Source organism: Salvelinus alpinus, chromosome 1 (genome assembly GCF_045679555.1).
Source record: "Salvelinus alpinus chromosome 1, SLU_Salpinus.1, whole genome shotgun sequence".
NCBI lineage: Eukaryota > Metazoa > Chordata > Actinopteri > Salmoniformes > Salmonidae > Salvelinus > Salvelinus alpinus.
Genome location: NC_092086.1, coordinates 49,457,784 through 49,483,703, shown reverse-complemented (window position 1 = coordinate 49,483,703; position 25,920 = coordinate 49,457,784). Strand labels below are relative to the sequence as shown.

Below are 25,920 nucleotides of genomic sequence, written 5' to 3'. Positions count from 1 at the left end.
TGGCAAGTGCGTCTCTGTCATGGCCTTAGTGCACTCCAGGTATATGGGCGCCTCTGAAGTAGAAGGATGATCTGGGTGGCTGAGGAGAAGATATTCACGATCAAAGACATGATAATCACAGTAGCGAGAAGATATTCACTATAGAGTTCTCATGTTTAGCCCACAAACCTGAGGGACGGACATCACTATACTGAGAGTGATTCCATTTATAAAATGACATATTTGGGTGTTTTTGGAGCATTTGTTCATGTTTTTTCAGAACCCCCGTACTGCACAATGAGGATGAAGAAGTGAATTGCTGGTTGGGGTAAGTGTCTCAAAAACAAGTGAAATTGGCAAAAAAAGTGATCTTCTCAGGTCCAAAAAGTTGAACCTGGACCCAAACAGACCCGATCATTAGCAAAAAAAGGGGGACATGGGACATTGACCCAGACCTACTCGGTTCCCGGGTCGGGTCCCTGGTATTCGGGTTCAGTCGGACCCGTGAAGACCTTTAGTCTGGACCCTTCTATAACATGGCATTTACATAAAAAATGTTTGATTTGGTTGTAAAAATGCAAAATGATCCTTTAATGAAATGGCACATTATGGCATGATTATTATTTTGTGCACAACAATAGCCCTCGGTCTGCACATTCAGCTATCTGTATGATCATCTAAGACATCCAGCTTACATGGAGTCACCACAGGACACTTCTTATCAGCTCCAACACACACACACACACACACACACACACACACACACACACACACACACACACACACACACACACACACACACACAGCCTGCTAGTCAAGCCCACTTCCTCCAACAATAGCTTGTCATCGCTCTACACTCTTCACTGTCCCATTTTTCGATGTGTTCCTGCAGCTTCTGTGTCTCCTCGTGGTAGTGGACAGCTGGAGATAGAGAAGGAGAATGGCATCTGTATTTACCATACACACCTCTGGGCACAATGGGTGCACCATGTCATGCTATTGGATACCACTTTTCAATTGCTGTGTGGATCTCCATTTTGTTCATTACAATACATTCTGTTAGTGAGTTTAGCTGCACCACAATACTCACCGATATGTATTGTTTTCTCTGAAGGACATTTTTCTCCACCTCTTCCATCCATGGGCCTATCTATTCAGGATCTTCATGAATTACTCGTGTTGACTTTTGCCATTCATAAGTCCTCGTAGAAAATGAATGAACACACAAAACCCTACCATGTTTAACTCAATTGGCACCTTGGTACCCAGGTTGTAGAATCTGCTTTTGTGGAGATATAGAACTGCATGGCAACGGGAGGACGCTTGGAGATAGAATGAGGGGAGGGTACTATGGTCCCACGTGTCCTCATCACCGCAGACCCAACGCAATTCTGTTCATTTTATATCTACCACTTCCACATATCGCAGATTCGCATACCCTCATGCATGTATAGAGTTTACACACGCGCAATCCTGTAGGATTTATGCATACGTGCACTCAAATCTCCCCATTTGACCTATTCTACATAATCTAGGCTAATTTGTCAATTCCATTATTGATCGGCTCTGGCATAGGCCTATTTGTTTTTTCATTTAGTGATAGATTGGCTATTTAATTCAATTGCCTGATATCGGTGAGACTGTATGCTACGAGCTGAATGGGAGATGAGAGGACGAGCGTCAGCTGTCAACCAGATTCAGTCGGTGTTGTTTTCTCTCTCGCCATAATCGTTTGTGCGTCGGTTTTCTTTTTATCTGCGCCTGTTACACTGTAACGCACTCGATGTTAATTCGGGGGAATATGTGAACATGCTGGCGGTGTGGTGCTTGGTCTTTGCTGCAGTGGGCGAGAGGTTTGCCGTGTCAGGTAAGAGGGATGACGGGAGAGGGGGGAAGCACCCTTTTCATTTCCAAGTTTACCCCTGCCCAATGTAGGCTATCCCCAATTTTTTGCATCTGCAATCACTTCTTCCTCTGTAGACTAGTCTACAATAGTGTGTGTGGTGGTAGCGCGCAGCTGGAGATAGTTACATCTGTGCCAAGAACGTAGTGTTTTTAAGATCCCTCTCCTTCAGTTCTACGGATGCGGTAGATTTGCTGCATCAACACATTTTCACCGCAGCGCTGTCGCCCTTTACATCCAGGGCTCGCGCGCACTGTAGAACCAGCGCCTGACGCGCTGCCATATCAGCCTATTTATGTCAAAAATCATTTTCCAAACAATAATGATCGTTTTATTGTGTGATAACCCGTGTGTGGTTTAAAGTTGGCAGTTATCAGGTCTCCCGCGTTACAGGCGGCGGAAGGTCGACTTTGGTGCGGGATGCGAGTTTGTGGGATTGGTTCTCGCCAGAGGAGCAGGGAGACAGCAGCGACATTGCGGCCGAAGTCACCTATCCAAAGCGTCTGGTGCAACAGATGGAGTCGGAGGAAGAAATGTCCCACGGCTATTTGGATACCCGCGTGAAGAATACCACGGGAGGCACCTCGGTAAGTATAGACCACTGTCTGTAATGGAGAAGTGGGTGTGGCAACCTGTTTTTCTTGGAGTGTTATCTATTCGTTTTTGTTCTCTCTCCTGCATTCCCTCTCTTGTATTAAACTCCCAGTTCATTGTTGAAACTGTAATGGTTTCTCTCAACCCAAATGACTTTTGTGAACCCTTTCTTGCCTGTTTTGGCCTGTCTCTTGTTTTCTAAGTTTATCATAAGATCCATCCCAAACTGCACAAGTCTATCAGTCCCATAATGCCCTAACTTCCACGCTGTGACTGGCAGGTGTGCTGTTCTTACTCTGAACCTCCAGGTGTCTTCAGCTTGCTTGTGTTCGCACTGAGGGATGAAGTCAGTCCTAGTCAGAAACCTAGTTTGGGTGTGACTGATGCAAGACCCACTGGCTCTCTCCTGCTGTATGTCGGGGGCACCTCTGCCAGTTGGTCAAGAGCAATGCAGTGGTCTGTGCCGCATGCTCTGCCCTCACTGAATGACAGAGAAGGGAGGTGGTTTCCTGCAACCTCTAAGCCCACTACGTTTCCCCTTTAACCAGCATCAGAGAATGACCAAGTCCTTTCTGGTCTTGCAAAACAGTGGTTACTATGTTACTGCTATATATATATATACACACTGAACAAAAATGAAAGCGCAACATGTGTGTTGGTCCCATGTTTCATGAGCTGAAATAAAACAAATGTTCCACACGCACAAAAAAGTTTATTTCCCTCAAATTTTGTGCACAAATTTGTTTACATCCCTGTTAGTGAGCATTTCTCTTTGCCAGGATAACCCATCCACTTGACAGGTGTGGCATATCAGGAAGCTGATTAAACAGCATGATCATTACACAGGCCACTCTAAAATGTGCCGTTTTGTCACACAACACAATGCCACAGGTGTCTCAAGGTTTGAGGGAGCATTCAATTGGCATGCTGACTACAGGAATGTCCACCAGAGCTGTTGCCAGATAATTGAATGTTAATTTCTCTACCATAAGCCGCCTCCAACGTCGTTTTTAGAGAATTTGGTGGTACGTCCACCTCACTTCATGACCGCAGAATGGCGTCATGTGGGTGAGTGGTTTGCTGATGTGAGTGCACCGTGGTGGTGGGGTTGTGGTATGGGCAGGCATAAGCTACGTACGGGCAACGGACACAATTGCATTTTATCGATGGCAATTGGAATGCACAGAGATACCGTGACGAGATCCTGATGCCCATTGTCGTGACATTCATTCGCTTCAGCATTATAACGCACGGCCCCATGTTGCAAGGATCTGCACACAATTCCTGGAAGCTGAAAATGTCCCAGTTCTTTCATGGCCTGCATACTCATCAGACATGTCACCCATTGAGGCTGTTTGGGATGCTCTGGAGTCTGGATCGACGTGTACAACAGCGTGTTCCAGTTCCCGCCAATATCCAGCAACTTCACACAGCCATTGAAGAGGAGTGGGACTACATTCCACAGGCCATAATCAACAACCTGATCAACTCTATGTGAAGGAGATGTGTTGCGCTGCATGAGGCAAATGGTGGTCACACCAGATAATGGCTGGTTTTCTGATCCACGACTAACAGATGCATATCTGTATTCCCAGTCATGTGAAAGCCATAGAGTAGGGCCTAATGAATTTATTTCAATTGACTGATTTCCTTATACGAACTGTAGCTCAGTAAAATCTTTGAAAATGTTCCATGGTGCGTTTATATTTTTGTTTTGTATACATATTTAACTGTAACCAACGGGCATTACACCCTATGTTAGAGCACAATATCTGGGACTTGAACCCAAAACCTTCTGACCTACTGTACTCACCCACTATGCCACCCCATGCCACAGATTCATAATTACAGTCCACCGGAGAGAAGAGTATCTGAAAGAGATCTGAAACAGAAGCCTGTTGTGTGAATGTGATTTCAGCTGCTTGGCCTCATCTCCTCATGATAAAAGGCTCTGTGTGGTGAAATATTCAGATCTCTCATGGAAAGCTCCTCTCTCTTCCATTCCTCTATTATTCAATGGTGTGTTGAAGTATGTCCCCATCAATGATTCAACAGGCCTGTGTGAGAAGTGCTACTTGGGCCAAAAACTCCACTGGTACAAAATCATCCTCTTTTTTTTTCTCTTACTCTCTCTCTCTCTCTCTCTCTCTCTCTCTCTCTCAGACCTAACCTCTACCTCACCCTTCAACCCATCTCTTTCTTTAATTATCATACACCCTCTCTCTCTATCTATCTCTCTCTCTCTCTCAGACCTACACTCTACCTCACCCTTCAACCCATCTCTTTCTTTAATTTTCATACACCCTTTCTCTTTCTCTGAAGAGGAAGGTGGAAGTGGGATGGAGGGTGAGGTTCTATTTTTTATTTTTATTTTATTTAACCAGGTAGGCCAGTTGAGAACAAGTTCTCATTTACAACTGCGACCTGGCCAAGATAAAGCAAAGCAGTGCGACAAAAACAACAACACAGAGTTACACATAAACAAAAGTAACACAAAAGAAAAATCTATGACAGTGTGTGCAAATGTAGTAAGATTAGGGAGGTAAGGCAATAAATAGGCCATAGAGGCAAAAATAATTACAATTTAGCATTAACACTGGAGTGATAGATGTGCAGATGATGATGTGCAAGGTCTACATCTTTCAATGGGGCACCAGAGATCAATGAGTTAACAAGATAACTCATCTAAATATTCTGAAATAACGTATATATTTTTTAAGGTGGTTGTTTTGACTCAACAACCAAAAACACATTTCTAAGTTTAGCTTTCTTAATGAATCAGAAAATCAATAGCTATTTCTGGTTGTTTATCAAAGTTAGCTGGCTAACTTATTGATTCTCCTTTGTAATATACCCCTCTGGTGGGTTGAGTGTTGAGTTGAGTTGGTTGAGAGAGTCATTACCCTCGTCTGGAGATAAATCTGGCTCTGATTACACTGCTTGGTTTAACCTACCGTGTGATGTGATTGAACTATTTAAAGAGGCTCATGGGTATTTGGATGGAGATTGTGTAAAATCCCAGTGTTGTTGTTTTTGGAGTTGTTTTTGAGAAGTGGTATAATTGGTAAAGGGGGATATTTTTACTTAATTAGGAGGGTTCTGTTGGTTACATTTCATTTCATGTTTTGCCTCTGTTGTATTTTTTTGTAGTCATAATTTCCTTCTTTTTTCTTTTTTTTACAGAGGATTCTGAAGAGGTTTAGATGGAATATTCCTAGCTGTCATTCTGACTCATGGATTTATCAACTATTCCATAGGTTAACTTTGATTCCAAGTTATACAGCCTACTGTTTCCTCAAGTGACTTTGCTTATCAATGGACTGGAAGTGAAGATACATCTGTTTCTACAGCATGTGCACATTTCAGATGTATTTACAATCACTGGTTGTTACTGAGTAATGAACCTGCTATCACAGGGTTCCCGGAGGACTGACTTTGGCATTAGAACAGTATCAAGATGCCTTGGTGTTACAGACAGGGGTGTTGTTGGTGGCCAACTAAACATCCTGAGGGATGTTATGATTCAGGGCTGATAAATACTGATCGATTCCAACAAATCTATTGATCTATTGATTGACCAAAATAAACAGTCTTGATTACTTCACACACATCAAAACTTTACGAAACACCTTGGATTGATATCCATGACACCACATTTTAGTCCGTCCTTTAGGCAAGCAGAACTACCCTCTCCCTGGTCCAGCTGAAGTTGAGTTGTGTGGAATCATTGGAGGGAATGATTCCCGAATGGGAGTCTTGTCTCAGTGAAAGTCCAATGATTCACTGCAGCCTGTATCCTGCAGACAGAATTACAGTGGGCTGGGATTGAATGCTGACACTGTTTGTGCTTTTGGCGACACTGTGTTTTGACTGCGATAAATATCTGGCAGCCAGTAAAGTTCCTCCTTGCCTTCTTCTTACCTCTCCATTTTTTTGGCAGCCGACAGTAGGGACACATTGGCTTCACACCGGCTTAATGTAGATGGATATTTAAAGCTTTCTCCTTTCCTGTAAACCCTCTTCCCCGTCCATCTCTACAGCTGAATACAAATGCACTTCCTGGATGGCTTCAGTACTGCCTGTTGGAATGGATTCAGTCCAGCCAAATCAATGGACACTTTATCAATCCGACTATGTTAGCTGCTAAAATGCTTTTGATGCATATGCAGTATTGCACTGGCAGAAATGCATTTGTACAGTATGTATTTTGGTTTGTTATACTTCTTATAGAATGATCGCTGTCATTGTGACTCACCAAATGGGCGAACCGCTATTAGAGGGGTTTACTTTAAAGTGGTTCGTCCTGTAATGTCTCTCTCTCTTTCGATCCTCATCTCTCATTCTCCCTATTTAAGCCAGTCCATTTGGCCCAGAGTTGTTTCCAGGTGGAAACATTCGGACACACCTTCACCCTGGACCTGGAGTTAAACCAGTGAGTACATTTGATTTTGTGCACAATTTTGATTGATCAACTTGATTGACGTATTCGCCGCACCCATTTCCATCAGTCCGTATTTTCTAAATCGCCACAATCATCAACATTGGCATTTCCATAACCGCTACCGTTAGCAAATACACTTTGCTCCTTCCATTTATGACACATAATCAAATGTTTAGTGGAGCGTCAGGGACACAGAGACCCAGAGAGCTCCATCAATACAGCTAACCACCTTAGAGAGAGAGAGAGTGGCCTGGATTGTCATGACTTTATTATTAATGTGCTTAATGTACTGTAACTCCTCTACAGCACAGTAAAGGAGTCAACACAGCAGCCAGACCACCGCTACTCTGTTACGGCTACTGCCTAGCTACGATAACGTCATAAATCACATCCATATATGCTGTACTCTACAGCCATGCATTACACGACGCCCTCATGCATGAACACGGAAATGGAATTACGTTGAGAACGGACCATATTCGTACAGACTGCATATCTATTCACACACAGAATAGATATGCAGACAACGAGGATAAATCATACGCATAAAGGATGTGCCTCGTTGTCTTAGACGTAGTGTAGAGCTTGGCTTGGGGTATGGTTTATAAGAGAGGTGTCTGTCATAATAAAAGAGGTGTCTCTGTGTTTTCTCTCTGCAGCAACCTCCTGTCCTCAGACTACGTGGAGCGGCACTTTCACCAAGACGGCAAACCCTCACAGTCTATGGTAGTGTGAGTGCGTGTGCGTGTGCGTGTGCGTGTGCGTGTGCGTGTGTGTGTGTGTGTGTTTGTATGTTATAATTAGGGCCCAGTATTTTGCACAATCATTTGATATGCCTGGATTTGAACGGTTATTTAAAGCTTTTTCAAAAATCTGTTCCAGATCCAGCACCACCCTCAGACAACTGCTTTCATTTTTGGTGTAATTCATTTTTGGATATTTTGGATAAAATACAGGATAAATTCTTGCTATGTCACATGATTGCACAAAACACATGGCCCTAGTTATAATAGAAGTTCTACCCATGCCTCTGAAAAAGCAACTGTGTTTTCTGCATACTGTAGACATACTGCTGACATACTGTTGACATACGGTAGACGTACTGTAGACGTACTGTAGACGTACTGTTGACGTACTGTTGACGTACTGTAGACGTACTGTAGACGTACTGTTGACGTACTGTAGACGTACTGTTGACGTACTGTAGACGTACTATAGACGTACTGTAGACGTACTGTAGACGTACTGTTGACGTACTGTAGACGTACTGTTGACGTACTGTTGACGTACTGTAGACGTACTGTAGACGTACTGTAGACGTACTGTAGACGTACTGTTGACGTACTGTAGACGTACTGTAGACGTACTGTAGACGTACTGTAGACGTACTGTTGACGTACTGTTGGCGTACTGTTGACGTACTGTAGACGTACTGTTGACGTACTGTTGACGTACTGTAGACGTACTGTTGACGTACTGTAGACGTACTGTTGACGTACTGTAGACGTACTGTTGACGTACTGTAGACGTACTGTTGACGTACTGTTGACGTACTGTTGACGTACTGTAGATGTACTGTAAACGTACTGTAGACATACTGTTGACATTGTATGCTATTGTCCAGTAGGCTACAGAGATCTGTTTTGTGTCTTATTGAAATCAGATACGTCCATCCTGTTGGCGACACTTATCAGATTGAAATGACATTAGTGTTGACCACCATCTCACCAAAATGAATGAATGCTACAGTGGGATTGAGTAGACTACTACAGGAATGTCAGTGCCTCTAGAAAACCATTGGGGAAAAGTAGTGTTTTTTCTATTTGGTTCATTGTGCTACACACGTTACTAACTGCCCCTTGTCCCCCAGCCTCAGCAAGAGCCTCTGTCTCATCCTCACCCACTCTCATTCCCAACTCTCCCTCTGCCCTCACTAGCCAATCAGGAGCTTGTTTCCATGGCAACGAGTCAGCTCTGCAGTGTCATTAAGTTCTTGGCAGAGAGGAGAATGAAAAGAGAGAGAGAAAGAGAGAGAGAGAGAGAGATGAGAGTAAAGGCCAGTGAATAGGATGGGTGATGGTATCAGAGAGTCATTCTGTGTGTATGTGTTCTCAAACAGTTGGTTCCTTCAGAGCGCAGTGGTGTGGGTGGGAGGATGTACAGTACGCCTGCAGGGATGGAGCCACATACGCACACTCCCAGCCAGACCAGGCCGAGCGCTTGACTCTATGCCAGCTGTGGTTGCTGTGTCTCTATCTCTGCTTTTATTAGAGTGGTTTTGTATTCCTGCTATCCCAATCTCATACTCAGTAGTGGCTCAATGACTACTTTAGATCAGCCATAGCAGGAAACTGTTTCTAATCTTTTGAAGGAGACTAATTGTGAAGGAGAGGCCTTCACCTGGGCTAGAGACTTATACTCAGTGGCCACCCCGTTCATGAAAATGGTTCGCTCCTACAGACAGTAAGGCTGCCCTTACTATATAAAGCAGGCAGACAGGCATCAAGGCATTCAGTTACTGTTCAATTGAAAGTTAGAATGGGCAAAATGAGAGACCTAAGCTACTTTGAGTGGTATGATCGTCGGTGCCAGGCGTGCCGGTTCCAGTATCTCAGATACATCCGGCCTCCTGGGCTTTTAAGGCACGACAGTGTCTAGGGTTTACCGAGAATGGCGCGACAAACAAAAAACATCCAGTCAGCATCAGTCCTGTGGGCGAAAACAGCTCATTGATGAGAGGTCGAAGGAGAATGGTTAGCTAACAGATGGGTCACAAACAGGCAAATAATGGCTGAGTACAACAGTGGTGTACAGAACGGCATCTTGGAACGCACAGCTCGTCAGTCCTTTTCACCACATCGAGTTTCACTCCTGTCAGTTAAAAACAAGAAGCTGTGGCTCCAGTGGGCACGCGATCACCAACAATGGACAATTGAGGAGTGGAAAAACATTGCCTGGTCCGACGAATCCCAGTTCCTGTTGCGTTATGCTGATGGCAGAGTCAGGATTTGGCGTAAGCAGCATGAGTCTATGGCCCCATCCTGCCTGAGTTCAACGGTACAGGCTCGGTGGCGGTGGTGTAATGGTGTGGGGAATGTTTTCCTGGCACACGTTAGGTCCCTTGATACCAATTGAGCAACGTGTCCACGCCCCGAATAATTCAGGCTGTTCTGGAGGGCAAAGGACGGTCCGACCTATTACTAGATGGGTGTACCTAATAAACAGGCTACTGAATGTATAACTGTCTATGCAAGTAGTCTAATATGCTTGTCTTTGTATTTCTGTTTATTTGCCATTCAATTCAAACATTCCATAGCGTGTCCTGATTACTGGTTGCACACACCCCAACTGCTAATTGTCTTGTTAATTGTTACTGTGTTCTCATTGTCTTTCTAACCATGTGTAAGTGTTTGGGGAGTTCTCCAACCGAGGGGATGTTTTTACTGCCAATGGTTTTATTTGCTCTGCAGTTTTAAAAGGAATTGTTTTAAACATTTGAAGTGTTACACTAGGCCAGCTCTTTCACACCAATGACAGATGGTTGCAGGCAAGGTAGATGTTTTATTCAGAAAGAGCATTAGTGTTGTAGCTGGATGCCCTCTTCTTCATCTGTGTTGAGGTCTCATGTGTGAGGTCCTCCTCTTCCACACTTTGACATCCACTGCTCAATTATTATATTTTTTTTAACCTTTATTTAACTAGGCAACAAATTCTTATTTACAATGACGGCCTACACCGGCCAAACCCAGACGACGCTGGGCCAATTGTGCGCCGCCCTATGGAACTCCCAATCATGGCCGGTTGTGATACAGGTTTATTCCTAGCCAGCCCAATGCATTCTCACTCCATGTTGTTCCTTCCAAGCTGTTCCCACTGTGGAGCAACATAATGTTGGATTTATTTATAAGCTCCCTGCACAGAAGACCCCTCCATTGTCAGAGTGGTAGCTAAAGTAGAGTGTAACAGAGTAGAGTGTTACAGAGTAGAGTGTAACAGAGTAAAGTGGAGGACAAGTAGGTCACATATAGTATATACAGCTAGCAGTATAATGGAGGGAGGGAGGAAGGGAGGGAGGAAGAGAGGGAGGAAGAGAGGGAATATAAGTAGAAACTGTTTAAAGCACAACTCCTGGGGACTCCGTATCGTTTTTTTAGGGGTCTGTGAAATGAGTATCATTGTCCTCCTCAGTCACTGTGTAGAAACCTGCAAACCAATGTATCACTACAGAGTCGACTTACTTGAGCATGTGACTATATATGGTATGGTCTTTGTGTTCACAGGGAGGGGAGCACTGCTACTACCAAGGGAGGTTGAGGGGCTTACCAGAGTCCTGGGCAGCTCTCTCCACCTGTCTTGGCCTATGGTGAGACTCTCCCCATAGCTATAAACTGTCTGTCAATGGCCTTGCCTCAGCACACTGACTCGGTACAGTACTGGCACTATGGCTTTAATAAGCTATATGGTATCTTTGATCTTCATGTACTAATATCACTGCTATACAATGGGAGTCTTACAGATATATAAGGAACGCGTTCCCTCTCTCTCTCTCTCCCTCTCTTTCTCTCTCTTTCTCTCTCTCTCTCTTTCTCTCTCTCTCTCTCGTTCTCTCAGTGGTATGTTTTCTGATGGGATGTTCTCTTATGGGATTGAGCCTCTTTTCGACGGGACCAATCAGGTGAGTGTGTGGTGGTTGGGAGATAAGGGTATAGGTAGTCTTGTGGAGTAGTGTTGATGTTATTGATTCATTCATTCATAGTAACATGGATGCAGATGAGGAATATGGAGGAACGTAGTAAAGATGGTATTGTTTTCTCCTGGTGTCTCATTGACTCCTCTCCAGACTGAGGGGGCCCACCTAGTGCGTAGGATGCCTGATGTCAGACTATCCCCAGACTGTCAAGGTACTGGCAACATCCTACATCCTCTCTCCTTTATACAATCATTCATGTTCATACTTACCAATGAGAAGACACATTGATTTTGGTAGATCCATGCTCTTTGATGTCATTTCTCAGTCCTCTGTGTTATATTGTGTCCAGACTGCACAGACGACAGTGAGGGAGATAGAGCCAGAGGTAATGGTGATGAGCAGATGAAGGATCCCCGGGTCGGTGAGGTGCTGAGGCGCTCTAAGAGACAGCTGCCACGCAGGCCCACCGTGCAGTCAGAGACCAAATACATCGAGCTGATGGTGGTCAACGACTACGAAATGGTGAGTTAGCCTTTTGTGAAAATAATTGATGTGTGTTGGTTCGTCCGCGCGTCCGTGCGTGTGTGTGACGGGGACGCACTGTACCTAACGTTTGCTGTCTGTCTGCAGTTTGAGCAGCTGCGACGCTCCACTACCCAGGCCAGGAACTTTGCCAAAGCAGTGGTCAATATGGCTGATGCAGTAAGAGCTCTGCCACTCCATACTTAACCTTTGTACTGATACCCATCGTCAATTATGATGATATTGTTATGTTGTTAAAGTCATGTCAATAATCATAGGCTAGGTTGTAGCCTATGAGAACAATCTAACATATCTTACTCATTATGTCCATGCTCCTAGATATGAATTTGGGTATACCACCAGTGTATGTTTGGCCTGCAGATTTACAGGGAACAGCTGAACACGCGCATCGTGCTGGTTGCCATGGAGACCTGGTCGTCGGCCAACATGGTTCCCGTGGTGACGGACCCGTTGACGACGCTGCAGAACTTCATGAAGTACAGGAAGGACAGTATTAAGGAGCAAAGTGACGTCGTGCACCTCTTCTCGTGAGCGCCCCTTGTCTATGTCCCCCTGAAATGAAAAATAGAGGAGGTTGATAGGCTCCTGTATCTAACTTGGGGCAGTCAGTGGATGCGTCCCAAATGCCACACTATTCCCTCAATAGTGCACTGCGTTTGACCAGAGGGCTCTGGTCAAACGGAGTGCACTATAAAAGGAATAGGGTGCCATTTTGGACTAAATCTGTATTGTTGACTGGTTGCAGCCGGTTTATATATACTACAATATGTCCTGGTCCTTTAGTCCAGGTTTGACCCCTTTTCTCCTCCATCTCCTCCAGGGGGCGTACGTTCCAGAGCAGTCGCAGTGGGACGGCCTACACCGGAGGGGTGTGCTCTCTCACCAGAGGAGGGGGCATCAACGAGGTAAGAGAGACCTGTGTGCTTCCTACTCAGCTTCAAAGGACTGTGACTCACAACAATGGGCTCATAGTCCAGGCTCATGGTTTAGGAACTGACACAGCTACTACACTTAAGAATGACTCTTCTTAGACTTCTTTGTTTCTTCAGTGAGGAATGTGAGGAGTGTAACTTCAGTCAAAGAGAACGCCATTGATACAGAGTGGATGTCTGTGTTTGTGTTCCAGTATGGGAACGTGGGTCCTATGGCCATCACTCTGTGCCAGAGTCTGGGTCAGAACATTGGGATGAGGTGGAACAACATACGCAGCTCTGCGGGTAAGGACGATCAGAGCAGGGGGATGGGTGATGGCGGGATGGCGGGAGGGAGGGTGGAAGGAAGGAAGGAAGGAAGGGAAGGGGGAGAGAGAGAGGGAGGGAGAAGGAGAAAGAGAGGGAGAGAGAGAGAGAAGGAACAGGTACAGATAGTGTAAAGATTAAGCGAGAGGTAGAGACAGGAGACAGCAGCACATGGATTCAGTAAAAGGAGGAAGGAAGTGATCGATGTGTGGCACAGGCAGCGATGGATTGAGTTTATTTCAAACTTACTTGTGAAATAATTGTCTTTTTTTCTCAAGGATTTACCTCAGTAAATAAATGTAAGTTCCTTCTAGTCAAGACGAATGTCATTAACCATCTCATTTTTTCCCATTGACTTTTCACTCCCTCTTTCACCCTCCTTTTCCTCTTTTCCCTCCCTCTCTCCATCTCTCTCAGGAGACTGCAGATGTCCTGATTCTTGGCTTGGTTGTATCATGGAAGACACTGGGTAAAGATTGACTTTAGGAATACATATACTGTACATACAGTACATCAGTCTACAGAACACACAATGTGCTCACAAGCGTTTGGCTTCGGCTTATTCAATACCGGTCTGGTATTACCAGATGGTACAATGGTGATTTGATAAACTATTGTCAAATCCATCTACTACAATTAGCAGGTTTTTTACCACAGATGGTAACATTTGAGTCAGATTGCAAAATTGCTGAAAAAAATGGCTTTGACCATTTTATCTCTCTCTCTTTTCTCTCTCCCTGCATCTGTGTGTGTGTGTGTGCTTGTTTTGTGTGTACAGATATTACCTGCCCAGAAAGTTCTCTCGCTGCAGTGTTGATGAGTACATCCAGTTCTTGCTCCAGGGGGGCGGGAGCTGCCTCTTCAACAAGCCCAACAAGGTGAGGTTGGTGTGGGTGAGGGATGTGGGAGGCTGGCCTAGCCTGATGTTCTAGTGGGGAGTGGAGTGTAAGCTGAAGGTCCCAGGAGTGCTGTTATATATAGCCTAATTAATTATCCCAATGTCCTCATTTCTCCATATTAGATATTTACATACAGCTCTGTGCCCATCCTTGATTATCTCTCTCTTCCTCTTCTTTACGACCTTCTCTTTTCCCTTCTTCCCCTCTTTTTTTCCTCCCATCCTACTTGTCTATTGTCTCTCCCTCCATCTGTTCTCCTCTCCCGCTATCCCTCCATCTCTCTATCAGCTGTTGGACCCTCCTGAGTGTGGGAACGGCTTCGTGGAGACAGGGGAGGAGTGTGACTGTGGGTCTCAGCTGGTGAGGGTCTCTTTAAAACGTCTAAGGTATAGGAGTCCCGCTTACTGGAGGGCGCACAATTCAAAAAAATTATCATAAATACTATGGATTTTAAACATTTATGTACATATAAGTGTCTTATATCGGCTGAATGCTTATATTCTTGTTAATCTAACTGCACTGTCCAATTTACAGTAGCTATTACAGCGAAAACATGCCATGCGATTGTTTGAGGACGGTGCCCCACATTAAATAATTTTTACACCGACACAGGTTTCATACATTCACAAATAACGATTAAATATTCACTTACTTTTTGAAAATCTTCCTCTGATTTGTCATCCAAAAGGTCCCAGCTATAACATGTAGTGATGTTTTGTTAGATAAAATCCTTCTTTATATCCCAAAAAGTCAGTTTAGTTGGCACCATCGATTTGAGTAATCCACTCGTTCAACATGCAGAGAAACAATCCAAAAATCTACCCCTAAACTTTGTTTCAACAAGTCAAAATATATTTCTATTTACTCCTCAGATACCCAAAAATGTAATCAAACTATAATATTTATTTTGGAAAGAAGTATGTTCAATAGGAAACCGATTTTAGCAGGTGCGTAATGTCTTCATGGCGTGCGCAAACACAAATGTACAAGACTGTGTCCCACTACTAAAACTGATATTTCTTATTAGTTTTTGAAGTTACAAGCCTGAAACCTTGAACATAGACTGCTGACACCCTGTGGAAGCCATAGGAATTTCATCCACAGAGCTAATTTTCAATATGACCTTACTCTTGCATTTCTAAGAGGATGGTCTCTCAACAAAAAAAAAGATCTCCAGTTGCTTTTTCTTTAGATGTTCTCCTACCATATCTATTGTGTTATATTCTCCTACATTATTTTAACATTTCTACAAACTTCAAAGTGTTTTCTTTTCAATGGTACCAATTATATGCATATCCTGGCTTCAGGGCCTAAGCTACAGGCAGTTTACTTTGGGCACGTCATTCAGACAGGAAGTGGAGAAAAAAGGGGACTAGCCCTAAGGAGCTGTAACCCACACATGATGAGGAACCAGAACCCTCCAGAATGGAGCTTCTGCCTGCGTCTCAAATGACACCATATTCCCTATATTGTGCACTGCTTTTGACCACAGCCCTATGAGCCCTGGTTAAAAGCAGGGCACTATAAAGGTACTAGGGTTCCATTTGACACAGACACTGTCATGGTGATACTAGAGGGTTATGTTGGTATGAGGAACAGTCTCAATGACTGTGTGTGTTTGTCTGTAGGAGTGTGCCCGTAGTGGAGGGGCGTGCTGTAAGAAGTGTACCCTGACCCACGATGCCATGTGCAGTAGTGGACTGTGCTGCAGTGGGTGCAGGGTGAGTCCCTCTACTCCACTACCACCACCGCTTCATTTACATATTACTCATCACACTAGCTAGTCCACTCTATGGAGGCTAGGGCCTCTTCAGGATTTAACTCATTCATTACCAAACATTTAATTACCAAACGTTTTTATTAAGAATCGCACACAGTTTTAATAATAAAATCATACGATCTTGACTATTAAGAGTCTGTTGGTGCTACTACACGGTCCACCTCTTTTGACAGGAAGAGGTTATTCTTGTGTTCTTGTGTGTCAGTATGAGCTGAGAGGAGCGGTGTGCAGACAGGCTGTGAATGACTGTGACATCCCAGAGAGCTGCACAGGAGACTCCAGCCAGGTACTGTACTCTACACTACACTATTACCCTGGTGCATGTTGGGAGATGGAGTCTTTGGGGAGCATGAGTTGGTGTGGAGTAAACCATACTGTATGTCATTTTCTCCTGTTGCAGTGCCCTCATAATGTGCACAAGCTGGATGGATACATGTGTGACAGTAGTCAGGTAAGGCACACCTTTGTTTGAATGGGGCTTTGCTCTGCAGTCAGTGTGTTGTTGAGATATGTCTGTCCTGCTGCTATCCTATGTTTTCATCTTCCTGTCTCTCTCTCTCTCTCTCTCTCACTCTCGCTCTCTCTCCCTCCATCTCTTGCTCTCTCTCTCTCACTCTCTCTCTCTCTCCCTCCATCTCTTGCTCTCTCTCTTGCTCTCTCTCTTGCTCTCTCTCTCCCTTCCTCTCTTGTTCTCTCTCTCTCCCTTCCTCTCTTGTTCTCTCTCTCTCCCTCCCTCTCTTGCTCTTTCTCTCTCTCTGGCTCTCTCTTCTCCTTCCTTCCTCTCTCTCTCTCTCTCTCTCTCTCTCTCTCTCTCTCTCTCTCTCTCTCTCTCTCTCTCTCTCTCTCTCTCTCTCTCTCTCTCTCTCTCTCTCTCTATTTCTCTCTCTGTCTCTCTGTCTCTCTGTCTCTCTGTCTCTCTCTCTCTCTCTCTCTCTCTCTCTCGCTCTCTCTCTCTCTCTCTCTCTCTCTCTCTCTCTCTCTCTCTCTCTCTCTCTCTCTCTCTCTCTCTCTCTCTCTCTCTCTCTCTCTCTCTCTCTCTCTCTCTCTCTCTCTATTTCTCTCTCTGTCTCTCTCTCACTCAGGGTCGTTGTTATAGTGGTCGGTGCAGGACTCTCGATGGCCAGTGTAAGGGACTTTGGGGCTACAGTAAGTATTCATGATTCATTAATTTCTTGAACGTCTTTCACACCCCTGAATTACTCACTTGCCAGTGGTCATGTATTGGTACTGTTTCTATGGCTATGCCCATGACAGTCCTATGCCATCTTGTGGACTGATATGGAACTTCATCTGAGTTACAGATGGCGGTGATATGGATCTAATGTGTGTTGTGTTGTGTGTGCTGTCTCAGATTCAGCAGACCGCTTCTGCTATGAGAAGCTGAATGCAGAGGGCACAGAGAAGGGCAACTGTGGGCGGAGTCCTGAGGGCCAGGGATGGCTGCAGTGCAACAAGCCGTGAGCCTTCTATCACATGACTTATCACTCACATTATTACACCATAGACATGACCGGAGTTTTATTTATTCTTATTCTTAACGTTTTTCTCCCCCATCTTATTTCCTCTCCCTCTCTCTCCCCCCTCTCTCTCCTCTCTCTCTCACTCTCCCCTTCTCTCTCTCTCTCTCTCTCTCTCTCTCTCTCTCTCTCTCTCTCTCTCTCTCTCTCTCTCCCCCCCTCTCTCTCCTCTCTCTCTCACTCTCCCGTTCTCTCTCTCTCTTTCTCCCTCTCTCTCTTTCTCGTTCTCTCAGGGATGTGCTTTGTGGTTTCCTGTTCTGTATCAATATGACGGTGAAGCCAAAGTTTGGGGATCTGGAGGGGGAAGTGACCAGCCTTACAATATACCACCAGAACAAGTACCTGGACTGCCGGTGAGTTGTACCTTTCTACCCCTTTATTGTTTGTGTTTGGGAGGCTTTCATAGATTGAACAGAATAGATTAATTGATTAATTTATCCCTCGTCGCTTTTCCCCCTCCTCTCAACTCCTCCTCCTTCTCTCCCTCCTCCTCTCCCTCCTCCTCCTCCTCCTCTTCTCCCTTCCTCTCCTCCTCTTTTCTCCTCTCTTTTTTTGTCATCTCCTCTCTACTCTTCCTCCTCTCCCATCTGTGTGTCCAGAGGGGGCCATGTCCTGCTGGAGGATGGGTCAGACCTGGGCTACGTAGAGGATGGTACGCCATGCGGCCCCAACATGATGTGTCTGGAGCGCCGCTGTCTCCCCGTGGCCGCCTTCAACCTCAGCTCCTGCTCCGGCTCCACGCTGGGACGCACCTGCTCTGACCACGGGGTGAGGACACACACAGGGACCACCCCACCACACATGCCTGCATTTAAATAGAGGGATGTTTGCTTGTTGGGTTGGTGTTTTCAAAAGGGAACGTTCTCAACTTGACTACTGTGCCAGTTGATGTTCTCCGTTGTTTTAATCTGTCTGTTTCTCTCTCTCTCTCTCTCTCTCAGACATGCAGTAACGAGGTGAAGTGTATCTGTGACAGGGACTACACCGGGAAGGACTGCAGTGTCTTTGACCCCATCCCTGACCCCACGCCGCCTACCAACACGGAGAAGAAAGGTCCAAAGCTCCTCTGTCTGTCTGTGTGTGTGTCTCTCTCTCTCTGTCTGTTTGTCTGTCTGTTCTCCTCGTATCCCTCTCATTGTCTGTCTACCATCACTTTATCTCTTTGTGTACATATATGGAGTAAAGGGTATCTATAGGCTAGCTTTTCCGATAGCTATTGCCTTAGTCATGCTTTGGGTGAAAGAGCAGTGGAGTAAAGTCAGGGAAACTGACTGACTTTGTGTCTACATGTGTGACTGAGTTAGTGTGAGAATGTGTATGCTGAATGTGTACATGTGTGCATGTACTGTATGTGTGTGTCTGTGTGTTTGTGTGGGTGTTTCTATACGTTACAGACACCTGGCTTCTATCTTCAAGTGTCTTCCTTCCTATCTTACAGTCTGTATCTGATTCAGAGGGGATGGGTTAATGCGGAAGGCACATTTCGGTTGAATGCATTCAGTTGTGCAACTGACTAGGTATCCCCTTTCCCTTTCCATTGACACAGGGCTCATAGGGCTCTCATAGGCCCCAAAAAACCAAAGCCATCCTAAGCAAGAGGGTGTCCAGCTGAAAGAGCAAGAGAGGGGGATGAGAAAGAAGTAATAAAACACCCTCCTTTCTTAAACTGTCGCCTCCCTGATCTCCCCTCGCTCTCCCACGCGTTCCCCCTTCCTCCACCCCATGTCCTTTCTTATTCTCTCTTTCTCTTTCCTACTCTCTCTCTCTTTCTCTCACTCTCTCTCTCTCTCTCTCTCTCTCTCTCTCTCTCTCTCTCTCTCTCTCTCTCTCTGGATGTTGTTGATGTACAGTGTCGATGCTGTCCTCTGACGTGTGTTTTTGGTGGTGTTGTTATGTTCCCCTCCGCACCCCTCCTCCCCCCTCCTTCCTCTGCACAGGTCCCAGTGGCACCAATATCATAATAGGGTCCATCGCAGGTGCTATTCTTCTGGCAGCTATAGTCCTAGGGGGGACAGGATGGGGATTTAAGTAAGAGTTCTGGCATGCCTCTGTGTACCTGTCTGCTTCTCCCCAAGGCCCCCACTCACACCCCTCCAAAAAAAAACGACTTCACCCACTTTGCAACTCATTGCCCCACCAACGGTGGGGACACATGGGTTGAGTTCCCCATCCAATTGCTTTGAAACATATGGATATATTTAGTATGAGTATCGGGCTGGTACCTCTGATACTTCACTTTGTAAGAGCTAGTAGAATTGAACCCTGACCTCCTCCATACATCTCTCCAGGGAGAGAAAGAGATGCCTCCCCTTCACACCTTCAGACTGGCTCCAACCCAGCTCTCCTGCCGGGGACAGGAGTGGACAGTTCCCCTGTAGTCTCCTATGAAGTTCCCAAACTGTTGTGGTTCTCTTTGAAGCCTCCTGTGTAGTGTTCATTCTTTGATGCCTCTCCTTAGTGCAGCTCTTCATTTGGAGTATCCTTAAAGTAGTGTCCGCTCAGTAATGCCCACTCAGTAGTGCCCTAACCAAAGTGCCCTTGCTGCAGTGGCTGTCTCTGGAGAGCCATAGCTGTGTGCATGCCTGGCCTGCTAATGCCTGTTCACTCCTTAGTCTCTGATCCAAAAGGATTATATCACTTCCCTGTCATCACTTGCATCAAGAATGATCAAATTTGTGTTACATTTCTTTGTCTGGTTCATCAAAATTAATTTGCTTGATCCATTTCTCCAAATAGTTCATATTTTGCTGGGAATAATGAGTAATCCTTTTGAGGACAGGGGTAACTGTGTGTGCATGTGTGCATGATCTGTGTCAATACTAATGTGGTCGGTTAAATATCTTCTACAATATCTTCTTGTAGTGGTAAGCTTTACACTCATTTGAACAAACAAGACAATTGTTTATTACAACTACGGCTGTGACGGTCATGGAATTTTGGATGACGGTTATTAGTCAGCCAAATGACCGCAGTCACCGTTATAATCGTTTGAATAGCAACGTTTTTTAAGACGCACATTTTCTCCTCCGCTCCTGAATGCATGTGCTGTGCTGCTGCAGGGAAGCGGGAGTTGCCTAGGCAACCAAAGACTTGTTTGCTACAGCACCTTGCTTATTTCGTCAAGGCGCAACAAAGTTTCATCACGTTGTTAAGAGCCCACGATACTGCGGAAACGGACTCTACCGCACGAATCCCCGCCCATCCTTCAGTCAGCTGTTCGCTCCACACACACATACACAACAAAAATATTGTTATGACGGTTATTTCATTTCATGATGGCCTTCATCCATAATCATCAGTTACACGATTATACGGTAATTGTGCCAGCCCTAATTACAACATAATTAATTTGAGTATGAAAAAATAGTGTAAAAAATCTGGACTTCTTGTAGTCGGAGTAAGCAGTGAGAGAACACGGTCTACTACACATCACTTTGAATAGGCTTTATACAGTGCCTTGCAAAACTATTCAGACCCCTTGAATTTCTTCAAATGTTATTGTGTTACAAAGTGGGATTAAAATTGATTTGATTGTATTTTTTGGTCATCAATCTACTCAAAATACTCTAATGTCAAAGTGGAAGAATAAAATAAAATATGATTTATAGAAATGTGATCAAATACAGTTCTTGCCTAAGTATTCAGCCCCTTTGTTTAGGCAAGCCTAAATGAGTTCAGGAGGAAAATGTCTCTTAACAAATCACATAAGTTACATGGACTCACTCTGTGTGAAATAATAGGTGTTGACATGATTCTTGAGTGACTAACCCTTCCTCTGTCCCCCATACATACTACATATGTATGTATCATCCCTCAGTCAAGTATTGAATTTCAAGCACAGATTGAACTACAAAGACCAGAGAGCTTTTCTAAAGCCTCATAAAGTAGGGCAGTGATTGGTAGATGGGTAACAATAATAAATCAGACATTGAATATCTCTTTAAGCATGGTCAAGTTAATAATTATGCTGTGGATGATGTATTAAACCACCCAGACACATCAAAGATACAGTTGTCCTTCTGTGCTGAGCTACAGGACAGGAATGAAACTGCTCAGGGATGTTACCATGAGGCCAATGGTGATTTTAAAACAGTTACAGAGTTCAATGGCATTGATGGGAGAAAACTGAAGATGGGTCAACAAAATTGTAGTGACTCCACAATAATGAATTAAATGACAGAATGAAAAGAAGAATACAAATATACAGAATCAAAAATATTCCAAAACATGTATCTTTTATGCAACAAGGCACTAAAGTAATACTGCAAGGGATGCACTTTTTGGCCTAAATGCAAATCCTTATGTTTGGTCCAAAACATCACTGAGTAACTGCCTCCTTATTTTCAAGCATGGTGGTGGCTGCATCATGGTATGGATACTGGTGAGTTTTTCAGGATAATAAGAAAAGGGGTGGAGCTAAGCACAGGCAAAATCCTAGGGGAAAACCTGATTCAGTCTGCTTTACACCAGAAACTGGGAGAGGAATTCACCTTTCAACAGGACAATAAGCTAAAACACAAGGCCAAATCTACACTGGAGTTGATTACCAAGAAGACAGTGAATTTTCCTGAGTGGCCAGGAATCTTGACAATTGCTGTCTAGCCATGATCCCCAACATCTTGACAGAGCTTGAATAAATATGAAAAGAATAATGGGCTAATATTTCACAATCCAGGTGTGTAAAGACTCACAGCTGTAATCACTGCCAAATGTGTTTCTAACATGTATCGACTCAGGGAGCTGAATACTTATGCGTCGACTATATTTTCGTTGTTTCATTTTCTATTAACCTTTTAAAATGTTAACTATTTCTTCCACTTTGACATTACAGAGTATTTTGTGTAGATTGTTGACAAAAAAAATGACAGTTAAACCCATTTTAAGGTTTGATGAATACTTTTGCAAGGCACTGTACCATGACTTTGAAATGCCTTTGTCATCACTATACAGTTTCTACTGTTGTTGAGCCTTCATTGTCTCTTACTGCAACTGATGTTTCTCCTCTCCTCCTGCCTCTTCTCCCAATGTGTTGCTCCTCCTCCTTCCTGGTTGAAGGAATATCCGAAGAGGAAGGTATGACCTAGCCCCTGACACTGCAGGGTGACATCCTTCACCCCCCCCCCCCCCCCCCCCCCCTCATCCCATAGCTCTTCACAGCATGGCCTCAGACCACATCAGACATCATCCCACCTCTGACCTTAAAACTCATTCCTCCACTGACCTAACTTCACAGCTGATTTCATCCTCTGACCTAATCCCAAATAGCACAGCAAAACTCTGGCATCAGTCTCAGCCTTTGTCTTCTCCACCTCATGACCCATTCCACCCAGAATGAAGTTTTCTTTCAGTTCCATTTCGTGTCTTGTTTACTCTCCTCACACCCAAGTCCAACAATCACCTTCTGTCAACTGCTCAACTTATTTACAGCCTTACAACGTTTAGTCTCTTACACTGTTTCCTTTCTTTCCAGATCTGGAGGAGGATAAGATGTCTGTCCGTCTGTCTTTGTCTGTCTGCTCCTGTCTGTCTCCCACTCTGTGATGTTTCCAAGTCGGAGAAGAGGGAAAAAGAACAAGTCTTCCACTCCTGTCCCGAACCTCTCCAGACCTCTTCTGTTAACATCTCCTCTCCTGTCCACTTCCTGTCTGTTCACCTGTCTATCTCCGGCCCCTCCTGGCCAGTGTAGCACCTCCCACATTGCATACCAGCCAATTATATTATCCAATCAGGATAAAGTCTTTGCCACGGACAGAATGAGAAGGTTGCTGTTGGTCCCTAGAGGGGAGTCAGGGTCTTCCTCCTTTCCAGCGACTAAGTAGTATGCACTTCGGTGTCTGCGTGCTGTAGTTCCCTTTCCTTCCACTTACCACAGTCCAATGAAGAACATGTCAACAGTGGACAAACTCAGTAGGAGACATGTCTTTCCAATGCTTGTCTGGAAACACACTTCTGGCCGCTGTTTGAGAATGCTGGACTGGCCCAGACCTGCCATCTGAAAAACGATTTAAATCATAAGATGTTGTCAAGGAAACACAGAAACACAAACATTGATCGAAGACTCAAGTGGCCATTGGATCAGTTGAACTGTCCCTTTCAGAGAGGCCATGTCAGGTGACTGGGTGACGACCCAGATTCAGACATTATCTGGTTACAACAACACGGATGTGATCCAAGAAGAATCCTGTATTGGACTTGTTGTGTACAGGCCATTTCCAAAGAAAGAAGAGCAACTTATTGTGAGAATGACTATGAAACAAAAGCAGTAGACCGTTCAAGACATCATGGACTGATGTAGGGTTTATGTTGATTGTTATTTCTTTGTTCCTGTCTGTTGAGATGTGTTGAGATGTAGGAAGGGGGAGTTAGACCCTTTGGTTTTGGGATCATATTTAAAATGCAGCAGAGACCGTAACTCAGTGTTTTCAACCGTAGATCTACCAACACAACATTCCATATAGTGTTAGTTAACAGAGCCTGTCTGTATGTGTCTGTATTCTATTCGCCACCTTCTTAAGAGGCCCAAAGTGTGTATGGCAAAGGAGGTTGAAACTCTGTGTGTGTGTGTGTGTGTGTGTGTGTGTGTGTGTGTGTGTGTGTGTGTGTGTGTGTGTGTGTGTGTGTGTGTGTGTGTGTGTGTGTGTGTGTGTGTGTGTGTGTGTGTGTGTGTGTGTGTGTGTGTGTGTGTGTGTGTGTGTGTGTGTGTGTGTGTGTGTGTGTGTGTGTGTGTGTGTGTAGGGTACCAAAATTCCGGTAACTTTCCCAATATTTCCAAGTTTTCCTGAAATCCTGGTTGGAAGATACCCAGAAGGTATAAGCGAAGGAATAAGCAAGGAAATATGGAATCCTCCAACCAGGATTCCTGGAAAACCAGGGAATGTTGAGAAAGTTACTAAAATGATGTGTGTGTGTGTGAGAGAGAGATTGAGTGAGGAAGAGAGCAGGTGAATGAGAAAGGTACTTGTTGTGTTTGGGACAGTTATGCCCTTGTTCACCGTGACACTCCTGCCAACAACACTGGTAGATAGTTTATAGATTTTTACTTCTAGAAATAGTTATCTTTCTGTTACCTGGCTTTGTGCTCGGGAGCCAATGGCAGCACACTAACAAACAGATGGTTTTTATTGAATATGTAACAACCAACTTAAACGAGCACTAGCCTACAGAATGTGAGAACACATATGCACATCTACAGTATTTGTATATACAGTATGTACAAGAAGATAATACTGAATGTTGAATACACTGTATGAAATTGTTTTAAAATTCAATGTTAATATTGATTCGTTTTATCTGTTTCAACTAAGTATCTATCTGTCTCCTGCCATACAACTGTCCATCTCCTTTAAGCCATTCCTAGCTGTCCATCTATCTGTCTACCCGGCACACTGCCTAGTAAGCTAGCAATCTGGCCATCTATCTATCATTGCAGGTGTCAATCTAAATGCCGTCTAAATATTGGACACTTGTTGATAGGCTCTGAGCCATATGCTGATGATGCTTTAACACAGTGAGTTTGAAAGGACCCCAGGGCAGCTCCTCAGTGGAAATGTGATGAGATGAGGTGCATTACTATTGACCAGGGCCCTTAGTGCTCTGCTGGTGAAAAGTAGTGCACTACATAGGTAATTGGGTACCATTTAGGACACAACCTGGGGTCTGGTACATTAGGTGTATGGAGAGGTCTGTTTGATTCAGAACCATGGCTGATGCACTATAGTTCTTCACCACATGTACAGAATATGTACAATCTTTAGATGGTGGCCAGTTTGCTTGCATTTTGAATTTAGGAAGCAGAGAAAAAGAAACGCGTTATATCCCATATTTTTAAACACTATCTTTTTAAGTAGACAAATTGAAATAAGCAATGTAGATGAATTGAAATGAAGGGGAAATAAAATATACAAGTAAAAAGTATTTATTTCCTCTGGTTCCATTGTGTGAATATATCTGGGATGCTATGACAATGGCGTCAATACTTGAGGCCAAGATGTATGTACTTTGCTCAGTGTGTTTAATTATTGTTTAGAATAACTAAATTCAGTAACTACTGCCTAAATGTGATTCTCTACATACGATTCTTAAAGGGAAACTTCAAGAGACTAGGAAAAAGTGTACATTGCCTTGTATTCTATGTTCTTGAACTTGGCCAACGATAATACATTTACATTTTTGACTGACACATTTTTCTTTTCCATTAGATGTATTTCTAGTTTCAGACTTCTTTGCACCTCATTAAATGTTCTCTTGAATGAAGATGTGGAATGACTGTGATCCACACTCCTCTCTGCAAGCTTCCCCTCCCGGGGAAGGCCTGCACTCTCCCAAGACCTCTCCAT

The 25,920-nt window shown here is 44.3% G+C and overlaps 1 protein-coding gene across 3 annotated transcripts; it reads left to right on the top strand.

Moving 5' to 3' along the window:
* The first annotated feature begins 1,358 nt into the window (after positions 1 to 1,358).
* Positions 1,359 to 25,763, top strand: LOC139578884 (disintegrin and metalloproteinase domain-containing protein 11-like). 3 transcript variants are annotated; one of them, XM_071407004.1, is made up of 26 exons: positions 1,360 to 1,846; positions 2,246 to 2,469; positions 6,832 to 6,908; positions 7,577 to 7,643; positions 11,198 to 11,280; positions 11,529 to 11,592; positions 11,758 to 11,818; positions 11,957 to 12,129; positions 12,238 to 12,309; positions 12,511 to 12,677; positions 12,971 to 13,055; positions 13,277 to 13,367; positions 13,806 to 13,857; positions 14,167 to 14,266; positions 14,576 to 14,647; positions 15,916 to 16,008; positions 16,273 to 16,353; positions 16,468 to 16,518; positions 17,150 to 17,213; positions 17,419 to 17,524; positions 17,818 to 17,937; positions 18,184 to 18,352; positions 18,526 to 18,637; positions 19,522 to 19,612; positions 22,640 to 22,657; positions 23,055 to 25,763. In XM_071407004.1, exons 1-26 carry the CDS (start codon positions 1,789 to 1,791, stop codon positions 23,068 to 23,070), a joined length of 2,367 nt encoding a protein of 788 aa, XP_071263105.1. In that variant the 5' UTR covers positions 1,360 to 1,788; the 3' UTR covers positions 23,071 to 25,763. The 3 variants fall into 3 exon arrangements, with proteins under 3 accessions (XP_071263121.1, XP_071263105.1, XP_071263115.1); XM_071407014.1 differs by having other exon boundaries at positions 1,361 to 1,846; positions 2,276 to 2,469; XM_071407020.1 differs by lacking the exon at positions 19,522 to 19,612 and having other exon boundaries at positions 1,359 to 1,846.
* Positions 25,764 to 25,920: the final 157 nt, after the last annotated feature.

Bases quoted from the DNA above. Each gene is read 5' to 3' on its own strand.
- LOC139578884 (XM_071407004.1), top strand. From the start codon at position 1,789: ATGCTGGCGGTGTGGTGCTTGGTCTTTGCTGCAGTGGGCGAGAGGTTT. The intron at 1,847-2,245 runs GTAAGAGGGATG...TGTGGTTTAAAG, and splicing joins CGAGAGGTTTGCCGTGTCAG to TTGGCAGTTATCAGGTCTCC. The intron at 13,368-13,805 runs GTAAGGACGATC...CATCTCTCTCAG, and splicing joins CAACATACGCAGCTCTGCGG to GAGACTGCAGATGTCCTGAT.